This window comes from Lathyrus oleraceus, chromosome 2 (assembly GCF_024323335.1).
Source record: "Lathyrus oleraceus cultivar Zhongwan6 chromosome 2, CAAS_Psat_ZW6_1.0, whole genome shotgun sequence".
Classification (NCBI taxonomy): Eukaryota; Viridiplantae; Streptophyta; class Magnoliopsida; order Fabales; family Fabaceae; genus Lathyrus; species Lathyrus oleraceus.
In genome coordinates, this window is record NC_066580.1 from 159630448 (window position 1) to 159643467 (window position 13020).

General features: G+C 45.6%; 1 protein-coding gene across 1 annotated transcript in view; it reads right to left on the reverse strand.

The window, feature by feature from the left end:
* The window catches only part of LOC127122407 (uncharacterized), a 29664-nt gene extending 16888 nt beyond the window's left edge, over positions 1 to 12776 (reverse strand). Inside the window, exons 1-2 of the mRNA XM_051052747.1 lie at positions 12601 to 12776; positions 7816 to 8646 (exon numbers count right to left, since the gene is read on the reverse strand). Of these exons, the coding sequence (XP_050908704.1) occupies positions 7816 to 8591 (776 nt within the window). The 5' untranslated portion in view covers positions 8592 to 8646; positions 12601 to 12776. The remainder of the gene's footprint in view (positions 1 to 7815; positions 8647 to 12600) is intronic.
* Between the last annotated feature and the right edge of the window lie 244 nt (positions 12777 to 13020).

The window sequence follows — 13020 nt, forward strand, 5'->3', positions numbered from 1 at the left end:
ATCTTCAGTCTGAGTACTGGAAACAACTTCTAGCTTATCACTTGGGATACCGAGAATGTTTTATGCTTACATGCGTATGTTTGAATTTTCAATGGCGTAATGCTCCATGAAAATGGAAATGCTACGCGATTTGGAATGATGCAATGCAATATGATTCTACATGCAGGGATGCGAAATGCTGGGTAGAATGCCAAGCTGAGGCAAGGGATCTGCTGGAGAAATGATCACCATCTTCTGGACTCTGGCCAGGCTGCTGGAGATACACACCACAATGAACTCTGTGGGGAGATGACTAGCCATGCGGTGTTCTGGCCATACCGAGACTCTGATCGGGGAAAGAATGGCATTGGAAGCCTGCTGCTGAGGAAAGCTACAATGGTTCTGGCAACCACGATTTGCGAGAGATGACTCAGCAGGGGGAGCAAACACTGATACGGTATCGAGGTTCTGCTTCAAGGAAAGAAACCATGGATCTGGCATCGGGATTATCGATCTGGCATCGAATTCTAAGGAGCAGCCACTTCTGCTGGAAAGATACAGTCTGGCACTGTCAACTCCGCTGGGGATATATAGTCTGGCGCTGTCAACTCTACCGGGGAGTGTATGTCCTGAAACAAACGCTTGGGGAAGTACGGTGGTGAGAAACTGCTGGGGATTGAAGAATCCAACGCTCTGATCAGCTCTGCAGGGATAAGACACCGAATTTGTCTGTTGGTGACTTCTGGGGAAGATATTCACGATCATCTGCAAGGGGATTTTAAGGAAATGCCCCGAGGGTATCTGTTCTGAATAGACGATCCAAAGCACTCAAAATTTACAGCAATTTTAAATGTTTACTGAGCATGTACCTGTAAAGCCCTTATGTGTCATGATGCAATGTTTATCAAAAATTCGGACGTCATTTTTGCAAACAAAACAGTAAAATGAAAATGAAAACAGAGATATACTGAATAACATGATTTTATTGATTGAATGGCCTCTGAATAGGCATTTACATTAAGAGGCAATCCCTGGAAAGAGGTAATCGCACAATAGATAAAACAAAAATTAATCTAATGGCAATGTGAAGTGGATTTCTATTGGGTTCCAATTCTGCTATGACTTGCCCGTCTTCAAGATCCTCCAGATGATCAGCTTTCTGAAAGAGTGATTGGATTGTTTCCTATCCTTCAAAAATTTCCAGTCATTGGCACGAGATGAGATTCAGAGCTACTCAGAACGCAGTCATTCGCTTAATCCCTAACTTTTGCCTGGATCGCCCTTTTCGGGTTTTCGATCCACCGGGATACCCATTTTTGCCTAAGTTGCCTTTTCAGGTTTTCAACTTACCGGGTGTACAATCTTTTTTTTATTTTTGTCCCTAATTTTTGCCCGAACCTTTCCATTTTCTTGGTTCGCCGGGATGCCCATTTTTGCCTGGACTATTCTTTTTACTGTCCAGCGGGTCTATTTTATGCGAAGTATTTTTTAACTGCGTCTGAGTTCACAGGGGAAGCGAAGTCTTCGCCCTCCATAGTTGCAAGCATTAGGGCCCCACCATCAAAAACCTTGGTGACAATATACGGTCCATCGTAGTTAGGAGTCCACTTGCCCCTGTGATCTGTCTGAGGAGGAAGGATCCTTTTCAACACTAAATCTCCGACTTGGAAACAACGAGGACGCACCTTCTGATCAAAAGCTCTCTTCATCCGACTCTGATACAACTGCCCATGACAAATGGCTGCCATTCGCTTCTCTTCGATAAGACTCAACTCATTGAACCTTGTCCGAATCCATTCAGCTTCATCTAACTTGACATCCAACAGGACTCTTAGAGAAGGAATCTCCACTTCAACAGGTAGGACCGCTTCCATACCATACACAAGGGAGTAAGGGGTTGCCCCTGTCGATGTACGTACTGAAGTGCGGTACCCATGCAAGGCGAAGGGTAGCATCTCATGCCAATCTCTGTACGTAACGACCATCTTCTGCACAATCTTCTTTATGTTCTTATTTGCCGCCTCAACAGCGCCGTTCATCTTAGGGCGGTAAGGGGAAGAATTGTGATGCTGAATGTTGAAGTTCTGACACAACTCCTTCATCATTTTGTTGTTGAGATTAGAACCATTATCAGTAATGATTCTTTCGGGAATCCCATAGCGACAAATAATTTCTTTCTTGATGAAACGGGCAACCACATGTCTGGTGACATTCGCAAATGACGCTGCTTCGACCCATTTGGTGAAATAGTCGATGGCAACAAGGATGAAGCGATGCCCATTGGAAGCAGTCGGCTCAATCTTTCCAATCATGTCAATACCCCACATGGCAAACGGCCACGGCGAAGACATCACATTCAGAGGATTCGGCGGTACATGCACCTTATCAGCATAAATCTGGCATTTATGACACTTCCGAGCATACTTGAAACAATCTGATTCCATGGTCATCCAATAATAACCCGCTCTCAACAATTTCTTAGCCATCGCATGTCCACCGGCATGAGTACCGAAGGAACCTTCATGAACTTCCTGCATTAACATGTCCGCCTCGTGTCTGTCCACACATCTGAGCAAAACCATGTCGAAGTTCCTCTTATACAACACATCGTCTTTGTTCAAGAAGAAACTGCCTGCCAATCTTCTCAAAGTCTTTCTGTCATTGTTGGATGCCCCTGCAGGGTACTCTTGATTCTTCAGAAAGCACTTGATATCGTGATACCAGGGCTTGTCATCGACTACCAGTTCAGCAGCAAACACATACGCGGCCCTGTCAAGGCGCATCACATCGATCCTGGGAGCATGGTTCCAACGAATTACCTTGATCATGGAGGATAGAGTAGCAAGTGCGTCTGCCATCTGGTTCTCATCACGAGGTATATGATACAATTTTACCGTTGTGAAGAAAGTCAACAGTCTTCTCGTGTAATCTCTGTAGGGGACCAGAGTGGGCTGGAGAGTATTCCAATCACCATTCACTTGATTAATCACCAGAGCTGAATCTCCGAAGATGTCCAGAGTCTTGATTCTCAGATCAATGGCTTGCTCAATGCCCAAGATACAGGCCTCGTACTCAGCTTCATTATTTGTGCACTCAAAAGTCAAACGAGCGGTGAAAGGTATGTGGGCACCTTTCGGAGTTGTAATGACAGCACCAATTCCACTTCCTCTAGTATTGACAGCCCCATCAAACAACAAAGTCCACTTTTCGTTTGGATCAGGTCCCTCCTCAACAACTGGCTCTTCACAGTCTTTCATCTTGAGGAACATGATGTCTTCATCAGGGAATTCAAACTTCATTGGCTCATAATCATCAATCGGTTGCTCGGCAAGGTAGTCTGACAGAATACTCCCTTTGATGGCCTTCTGTGACGTGTACTGAATATCATACTCTGTTAAAATCATTTGCCAACGAGCGACCCTTCCGGTGAGAGCTGGCTTCTCGAATATGTATTTCACTGGATCCATCTTAGAAATCAACAAGGTAGTATGGTTCAACATATACTGCCTCAGTCGGCGAGCAGCCCAGGCCAAAGCACAACAAGTTTTCTCAAGCTGCGAATATTTGATTTCACAGTCGGTAAACTTTTTGCTAAGGTAGTATATGGCATGCTCTTTTCGACCAGACTCGTCATGCTGTCCCAATACACACCCCATCGAGTTCTCAGTCACTGATAGGTACATTATCAGAGGTCTCCCAGGAACTGGAGGTATAAGGATCGGAGGTTTCTGTAGATACTCTTTTATCTTCTCGAAAGCCCTTTGACAATCTTCATTCCACCTGATAGCCTGATCTTTCCTCAGCAATTTGAAAATTGGCTCACACGTGGTTGTTAGGTGAGAGATGAACCTTGCAATGTAGTTCAACCTCCCTAAGAAACTACGGACTTGCTTCTCTGTTCTTGGCTCAGGCATTTCCTGTATTGCTTTTACTTTGTCGGGATCCACCTCAATCCCTTTTCCGCTAACAATAAAACCCAGCAATTTTCCCGATCTCACCCCGAAAGTGCACTTGTTCGGATTAAGCCTCAGCTTGAATTTCCTCAAACGCTCAAATAATTTCTGCAAATTCACCAAATGTTCTTCTTCTGTCTGAGATTTGGCAATCATATCATCCACATAAACCTCGATTTCATGATGAATCATATCATGGAACAGAGTTACCATAGCTCGTTGATATGTTGCTCCGGCATTTTTCAGACCAAACGGCATCACCTTGTAGCAGAAGGTGCCCCACGGGGTTATGAAAGTTGTCTTTTCCATGTCTTCTGGTGCCATCTTGATTTGGTTATAGCCAGAAAAGCCGTCCATGAAGGAGAATACCGAGAACTGAGCTGTATTATCCACCAAAACGTCGATGTGAGGTAATGGGAAATCATCTTTAGGGCTAGCTCTGTTCAGATCCCGATAGTCGACACACATCCGTACCTTTCCATCCTTCTTAGGTACTGGGACGATGTTTGCAACCCATGGCGGATAATTGGTGACTGCTAGAAACCCTGCATCCAACTGCTTTTGCACTTCTTCCTTTATCTTGACAGCCATCTCTGGTCTTGTTCTTCTGAGCTTCTGCTTGACCGGAGGACAACCTTCTTTGAGAGGCAAGCGGTGTACCACGATGTCTGTGTCCAGCCCAGGCATGTCCTGATAAGACCAGGCAAAGATGTCAATGTATTCTTGCAGCAATTTAATCAGCCCTTTCTTCACATTATCTTCCAAAGCAGCCCCTATTTTGATTTCTCTCTTGGCGTCTTCGGTGCCGAGATTAATCACTTCAACAAACTCTTGATGCGGTTGAATAACCCTTTCCTCTTGTTTCAACAACCTGGCAAGTTCTTCAGGGAGTTCACAATCTTCATCATCCTTTTCTTCAGCTTGAAAGATTGGATTTTCAAAGTCGAAGCGAGCCATAGCAGAACCGTTATCAATAGGATCCGGTGATGTGCATCTGCATGAGTGATGGTATGTGCTTATGAGTGTGAAAAAATATGGAAACTAAACAAAACATTGCCATTTTTTTTTTTTTTTTTTTTTTTTATTATATATTTTTCTTTGAAAAACTGCAAAAATAGAAAGACAAGGAACGGAATATTTGAATGCGAAAAGACGTCTTTTATTTATGATAAAAAAATGCAAGTGTCACATAGACGGGCCCTACAATGAGTCGTTACGCCCTGGGTGGAACGTAAGACTTGGATATGCATGAATAAACAAAGAAAATTACTCTTCAAGAAGAGTGACTTGAATAATCTCTTCAGAAGACCAATTGTTGATGACTTCACCCGGGATCCTCGGACGCACCCAGTTGTCGATGTCGCAGTCACTATCCCCATCTTCTTCGTTGACTGCAGAGACTTGACCATACTGAATGATGCCAGCACTAGAGAAAGTGATCGGCCCCTGAAGTGTTGAAGTTGTAGAAGTCAGAGTTGGCTGGTATCCAATCCCGAACTTATCTTCCTTAACTGGTAATTCCAACAGACGTCCCCAACCGGGAGCAACACCTGAATCCACCACGGCCTGTGCCTGCTTAAAGGATGAGATAGAGGCACCCGCTTTAACCTCTTCCACCGGAGCCGCATCCTTGATTTGAACTGACTCAAAAGCCTGACATAGAGTCTCATGAATTTCACCTCCTACTTCTACATACTTGAATGTAGACAGGTTACTGACCAGGATGTCCTCCTCACCACAGACGGTGATAATTCGTCCGTTGACCGGAAACTTAACCTTCTGATGTAGAGTTGAAGAGACTGCCCCAGCATTATGGATCCAAGGCCGACCCAGCAGGCAACTGTAGGAAGGACTGATATCCATCACGTAGAAGACAATGTTGAAGGTTTGTGATCCAATCAGAATTGGCAATTCCACCTCTCCAAACACCGATCTCTTAGAACCATCGAAAGCTCTCACAATAAGATCTGAAGGTTTCAAGACCAAACCCTCTACTTCTAACTTCGACAGGGCCCTCTTGGGTAGCACATTGAGAGAGGAACCTGTATCCACCAGAACATGAGATAACATGATGTCTCTGCATTCCAATGAGATGTGCAGAGCCTTGTTATGATTGCGTCCAGCTGGTGTTAAGTCAGAATCAGTAAAACCCAACCCGTTGCTTGTATGGACATTGGCAACGATCCCTTCTAGTTGGTTCACTGAGATCTCCTGAGGTACATATGCAGCATTAAGAACCTTCAGAAGTGCCTCCCTGTGTGCCTCCGAACACAATAGGAGTGAGAGAATGGATATCTTGGACGGAGTCTGAATCAACTGATCGACTACCTTGTAATCGCTTTTCTTTATGATTCTTAGAAACTCGTCCACGTCCTTTGCAAAAGTGGGCTCAGAACCATCTTGGGGTGCAGAGGTACCCTCATTCACGACTTGCTTGCCTTTGGTTTTCGCCACAGCATCAGTATTATCAGCTTGGGTAACCGGTGGTGAGAGCAATCTACCACTCCTGGTGAATCGCCAGATTCCACCAACATTATCCACTGCGGGACCTTCAAGTTCAGGCTTCTGACCCTCTTCTACTTTTAATGGCCGTTCCACCTTATGATCGTGCGTATACACGCTCCCCCCATAATGCCACGGAATGGCCCTTTCACTGGTGAAGGGTAAAGGACCAGGGGTTGTGATGGTCATAGTAGGTCGTCGCACTGGTGGCGCGGGTTGCGCTTCTGGCACACTGATCTGATTAGTTGGATAGAAAATAGTTATAGTTGCAATGTCACAGTCGTACTCAGAAACCTCATTTGTTGGAGCATGAACATCCGAAACATCGGAATCAAGTTCAAATACAAAAGAGTCAACCGTATTGGAAAGAGTAAATACATCATCATGGACTGCAGAATCAGCAGGAACAACATCTAGGAACTCTTCAGTAGCACCTTCAAACCCTTCTTCCTCAACCCCTTCCATAAACTCTCGGACAGACAAATCTTCAACCTGGAGGATACCCTTGTCGAGCAAGGCCTGGACACCTTGCTGTAGTCTCAAACAACCCTTCTCCTGTGCAGCACAATCCAAACAAACTTTCCCACAACCGGGGAAAACATCGGCCTTCAGCAAGCATCCTTTGATATCCGACAATGGAGTCTTCAAATTCAACACATCCTTAATGGACTTGGCTTTTCCCTCTATCATGTTAACGTTCGCACCACCATGCTGGGGCATGGGATTGTTAACGACATTCGGAGCCGGTGCAAGGTCGATGGCCTTTGAATCTATGAGGTCCTGAACTACGTGCTTAAAAGCTTTGCAGTTCTCAATATTGTGGCCAGGTGCCCCAGAGTGGAAGCTACACCTAGCGTTGGCGTCATAACCCACCGGAAGTCTACCAACAGGAGGAGCCAGAGTGCGCAGTTGCACAAGTTGTAGTTGTTGAAGACTAGAAAGCATCTGAGCGTACGACATCGGAAGGGTGTCGAAATGTCGGTCCATCATCCTTTGTCTCTGTTGATAAGCGGGTCTGTTACCCGGTTGTTGCTGCTGTTGGTACTGAGCTGGTTGACGCTGCGGTGGTTGTTGTTGTTGTGGCACTGCAGCTGGAATGGTTACCGCCGCAACATACGGTTGTTGATGATAATTCTGAAAATTATTCCTTCTAACACCTCTGTTCTGATAGGAAGCCAAAGAATTCACTCCCCCCTCTCTTTGCTTATGCCCTCCAACGAACGACTTTTTTACCCCTGACGAAGATCCTCCTCCACTTTGGATCTTGCAGGTCTTCAGGTAATTCTCCACCCTCTCTCCGGTAGAGACCACATCAGCAAAGTTGGAAGCATTGCACCCCACCAGACGCTCCAGATAAGGTCCAGGCAACGTATTCATGAACATGTTGGCCATTTCTTTCTCCAACATAGGGGGCTGAACACGGGAAGCTGTCTCCCTCCAGCGTTGAGCGTATTCCCTGAAGCACTCATTGCTTTTAAGAGACAGATTCTGAAGTTGAGTTCTGTCCGGAGCCATGTCTGCATTATACTGATACTGCTTCACGAAGGCCTCCGCCAAATCCCTCCAGCAACGGATGTGGGCTCTGTCCAGTCTCATATACCATTCCAAGGATGCCCCAGCTAGGCTGTCCTGGAAGAAGTACATAAGTAGCTTCTCGTCATCAGAGTATGCAACCATTTTACGGAAATAGGCTTGCACGTGAGTCTTGGGGCAAGAGTTGCCCTTGTACTTGTCAAAGACCGGGACTTTGAATTTTGGTGGCACTCTCACACCTGGGACCAGCCCTAAGTCAGCAACGTCTACTCCCAAAGGATTCTGTCCTTCCACTGCCTTCAACCTCTCTTCCAATCTCCTGAACATGGGGTCTACGCCATGACCCATGCCAAAGTCTTCCTGAAGTGGGGGAAACTGATCGTCCTGATCATCATGAACGGTATGTTGACCGGGGTTGGCATGCGGGATCGGGATAGGCCCCGGTCCACTGGGTCCGTTAACCTCTCCAGCTGGAGGTTCAGTCACTGTCTCTGGTTGAGCAGGGGGATTCCCCTGTATTATCTGCCTGAGCTCTTGTTGTCCCTGAGCCACCCCTTCAACCACATCCATGAATTGGGTCATGCGGGCCCTCATCTCAGCGAGCTCTGCTTGTACACCTTCCATTGCTCTCTGTTGATTCCTCCGGGTACCGTATCGGTGAATGCCTGAGTCAGCTATCCTGCTAGTGGAACACCAAACAATATGAGAACACCGCAGCGGTACCTGTTATGCAAGATATGACAATGAATATGTAAATGTAATGACATGTTTATCAATTCCAAAAGGTATTCTACCCCCTTGATTCCAGTCTCACATCAAGTGGGTAGTGCAAGAAGGCCGAGTCATGGATAAACTTCTGAGATCAAGATGTAATAAAGGGAAACCATCATACAAATGAGTTCAAGGAAAGGGCCTTAGCCAAAAAATACATCAAAGGAGGATCTCCACAACAAGCCTGTGGATCATCACTACACAGTACCAAAGCAATAAGTAAAGAGAGGAACAAACAAATCAGAAGTCAGCCTCCTGTATACAACCCATAAGGACCGTTCCTCACTTCATCCAGTAACGCCACCGTGTCAGGATGATCTGGAGATTCTGTCAAACGCCGGATAAGCAGATTCCTCTTGCGAATGTTCCTATCCAGTTCGTTGATGTGTTCTTTGTAGTAATTCCCATCATCTTCTCCAAATACCTCTTCAAGTCTGGATTTCTTCAAACTTGCCAGCGTCTTGAGTTCTTCGATATATCCTTGAGCCTCATTGAGTTGATCTGTGATATAACCATTAGTTGATCGGGTACACAGCAGCTCATGGTTCTTCCCCTTCAGCAAAGTCTTCAATTTCTCTATCTGACCAGTCAGTTCAGCCACCGTCTCTTCCTCCTTTGTCTTCCGAGAAATTGAAAATGCATCCCATCGCTCTTGCCACCCAGCTAATTTACCACGAGCATCCATTAACTGCTGCTTGACTCGCCTCAACTCAGAACTGGATGATCTCAAGGCTTCGTCTGTCTTCCTGAAGAAATTCACCTCCACAGCAAATTTCCTTTCAGCTTCCTTTTGCAATTTGACGGCTTCCTCCTTCTGATATTCTGACTCATGGAATCGATGCATACAGTCTTGCAATTTCTCCCTTAACTCCGAGTTCTCGATTTGAAGTCCTTCCGTGGTGTTCTTCAACTTGTCATACTCCTCTCGGCTCACCGTTGCTGACTGCTCGAGAGTAGGTGAATACAAGGGTTCTTCAATAGGAAACGGTAGACCAAACTCTTCGATTCTTCCTTGAAGCCATTCTCCATACTGAGGGTAAGCTCTACAATCTCCTTTCCCAAGAACAATTCTTCCTTTCTTGATCACCTTGAGCCAGGCCTCAGCTGCCTTACGGGATACCGTCAAATCAGGCGAAGAATGGAAAAACAGAGATTCTTCCACATCCTTTTCCACCGGCGGAGTTCTTAAGGCATATCCAAACTGTCTAACTGCAAGAGAAGGATTATAGTTGATTCCTCCTTTTCTTCCTACCAACGGAACATTCGGGAAGTTCCCACAACTGTGAATAATATCTGCCCGAAGCAAACTCCGGTCAGACCACCAAGAAATATCTTCAGCTCTCAACCCCATCAATCTCTTTGACCAACTCAACGAGTCCTTGACATCAATGAATGCTCCTGACTTGGGTAGGTGAGAACTGAACCACTTATAAAACAAAGGCGCACAACAATTCAACAATCCTCCTTTTCTATTCTTATTCCTGTGGTGCACTGAATGAAAGAAATCTCCCAGCAAGGTCGGCACTGGATTTCCCAACACGAAGAGGCGTATGGCATCTACGTCTATAAATTTGGCGACATTAGGGAACAAGACAATCCCATACACACAAAGAGCCAACACAGCATTGAAACCCCTCTGGTCACCATCTTCAAGCTTCTTCTTTGCTTCTCCCAATAAGAAACTCAGATGAAAACCGTTAACTTCTCCCTTCTGACACATATTAGCCTTCAAAACTGATTCCCTCAAATATGTGGTTGAAGCAACCATGCTGAGATCGGGCAGACACTCCGAGCTGTAGAATAGCAACTGTGACTTGATGGGAATTCTGAGAAAACTGGCAATCTCCTCCAAAGTAGGGACCAAAACATAATCCGGGAATGTGAAGCACCTCAATGGAGGGTCATAGAACTGCAGTAGTGTGAAGAGAGCATCATGTTGATCTTTGGAAAGAACCGTGACGAAACTTAGAATCAAACCGTAATCCTCTCGGAATCCTTCTAGAGAACCAGGATCCATTAACTTCATTAACTGTTGAATGGGCTCCAGACAGACCACCGGAAACTTGTAGGCGACGAGTCTCTTTCTGCCAATATCCATCTTAAGAGAACCAGGAAAAACCCCGACCGGAATCAAGAAGAAGATGTAAACCCCCTAGAAATGGATAAACATGTGTTAAATGATATGAATGCAAATGATGTGATGATGTGAATGCAATGCAGCGGCGTGTCAATCAGGATCGCTGTATCTGCTTGAACATTTGTCAGGTTGCACTGTCTGAAGAGAAAACCACTGAGGAATATAATACGAGATCAAAGCACTGCTCCAGAAAACCGGGTTGGTTGGAGGTTAAGGTTTCCTGAATTTAGCCCGCCCCTCACTTGTAGGTTCTAAGAACAGAAGTTCGTCAACTTCAGCCCTTCAGTCGCGAATAATACGTTTACCACTGAAGGTTTGGCATTATTACGGAATAAAAGACCTCCACTGACTCCCCTCAACAGGACATCCTAAAGCAAGTTCCCAGTCTCGGGGTCCTCGGATTGATCAGCGAGAATGCGCCCACCAGAGCTAACATAATCACGTCTCGGAGGAGAGGCCTCGACTGAGTTCTCGGGAAATGGTCACCAGAGTCGACAATTTCTAGGGGAATATTATGTCGTTACGGAACATCCGTAGGACATAGTATATCCAAGAGAAACCTCGTCTGGGTGTGGTTCTTCACGAACGACTTAACGCAGCAACATGCCACGCAAGCCTCATGAACATCCACTCTAAAACCTGTGTGTACACTCAAGCCTGGGTAATGGGCTTATCTCTCGTAGAACACCCCATCCCAACAAACAAACAAACAGCAGCAGATACAGCAAACATATGTACATGAATGCAATTAGGCAAATAAGTAACTGCACAAAAGAGTGAACACTCAATAAACAAGAAAACACACAAGCTAGGAAGGACTCGCTTAGGGAAGATGGACCAGCAAGAGGTCAACTTCTACACTCCCCAGCAGAGTCGCCAGCTGTCGCAACCTGAAAAATACAGTGCGCGAAAAAACAACCGGCGAAAGAGAAAGACAGGAGAGTCGCCACCGTGCGTTATTTATCCCAAGGGAGGGAAAGGAAACGCTCGAAGTAAACCTGAAAATAGGAAAGAAAAAGACAAGGTCTCGCAACCAAATCTTGGGTTCGGGAGTCGGTTATGCGAAGGGAAGGTATTAGCACCCCTACGCATCCGTAGTACTCTACGGGATCCACTTATGCGGTTTCTGTTTAAAGGGTACGGTTTTGCCTAATGTGCTATTTACTAAAAAGGTTAAGAGAAATGACTCGCGCGGATGTCGCATCCACTGCATACGTATCTCATCTGAATATGAGAATCAGAGTCTTCGTAGCTCGGCTGACCTATGGGTTGGGGGTAATTGTGCTCGCTAAGACGTCGCGTCTTATGCCTACGTATCTCATCTGGAATGAGAATCAGAGCAAGCCGTAGTTCGACTAACTACGGGGTTATGGATTATGTTACGGGGTGAACAACGTTACTACGCAATCTACCGGATGCTCGACCTTTGGAGACTTACTCGCCTGTAGTAGAAGGAGTAAACGTGTTGCTTTGGGTTTTAGGTTTTGTTTGCGTTGTAGGAACGCGCATGCAAAGAGGAAGTCCTAGGCGGAGGAACAGTGCTACCTAAATTGGCATTGCAAACGGGAGACTATGCGAAGCCTCGCATCCTATGGGGAAACAATCACATCACACAAAACATATATCTTGAAATAGAAAAAATGCCACCAAGGGGCTCAAACATTGCCTCCTATCGAGGTCTTCCAGCTAAGAAACCGTAGAAATAAAAGGGAAGAAGTAAAATACCACACGGATCAAGATCCGAAGTTACAGCAATTAAAGGATAAGCAACCCTGAGATTCTCCCAAGCTGATGCCATCAAAGAAAACCAATCAGTACGGGAAATCGGAATAAACCTCCGGAGGGTATCCCTGCGAGAATATGTGAGCCCTCACAAAAACTCAACAAAAGGGGTTAGGCAAACAGGATGAAATCAAAAGATAACCAGGCCATGGCAACACAAAGAACAGGTTAGAACAAAACGGAATAAAAGCAGATACTGTCGCGAATGCGACTGCTTCGCCTAGCGAAAGCCTAACGAAGCTTCGCTGCGTGCTCGCCTAGCGAAGCGGCTAGCGAGCACCTGCGGGATTTGGATTTTCCATTGGTACCTGCACGATGTTAAAGATTCCAGATCCTATGGCATTCACCTCATAAACGAAATTG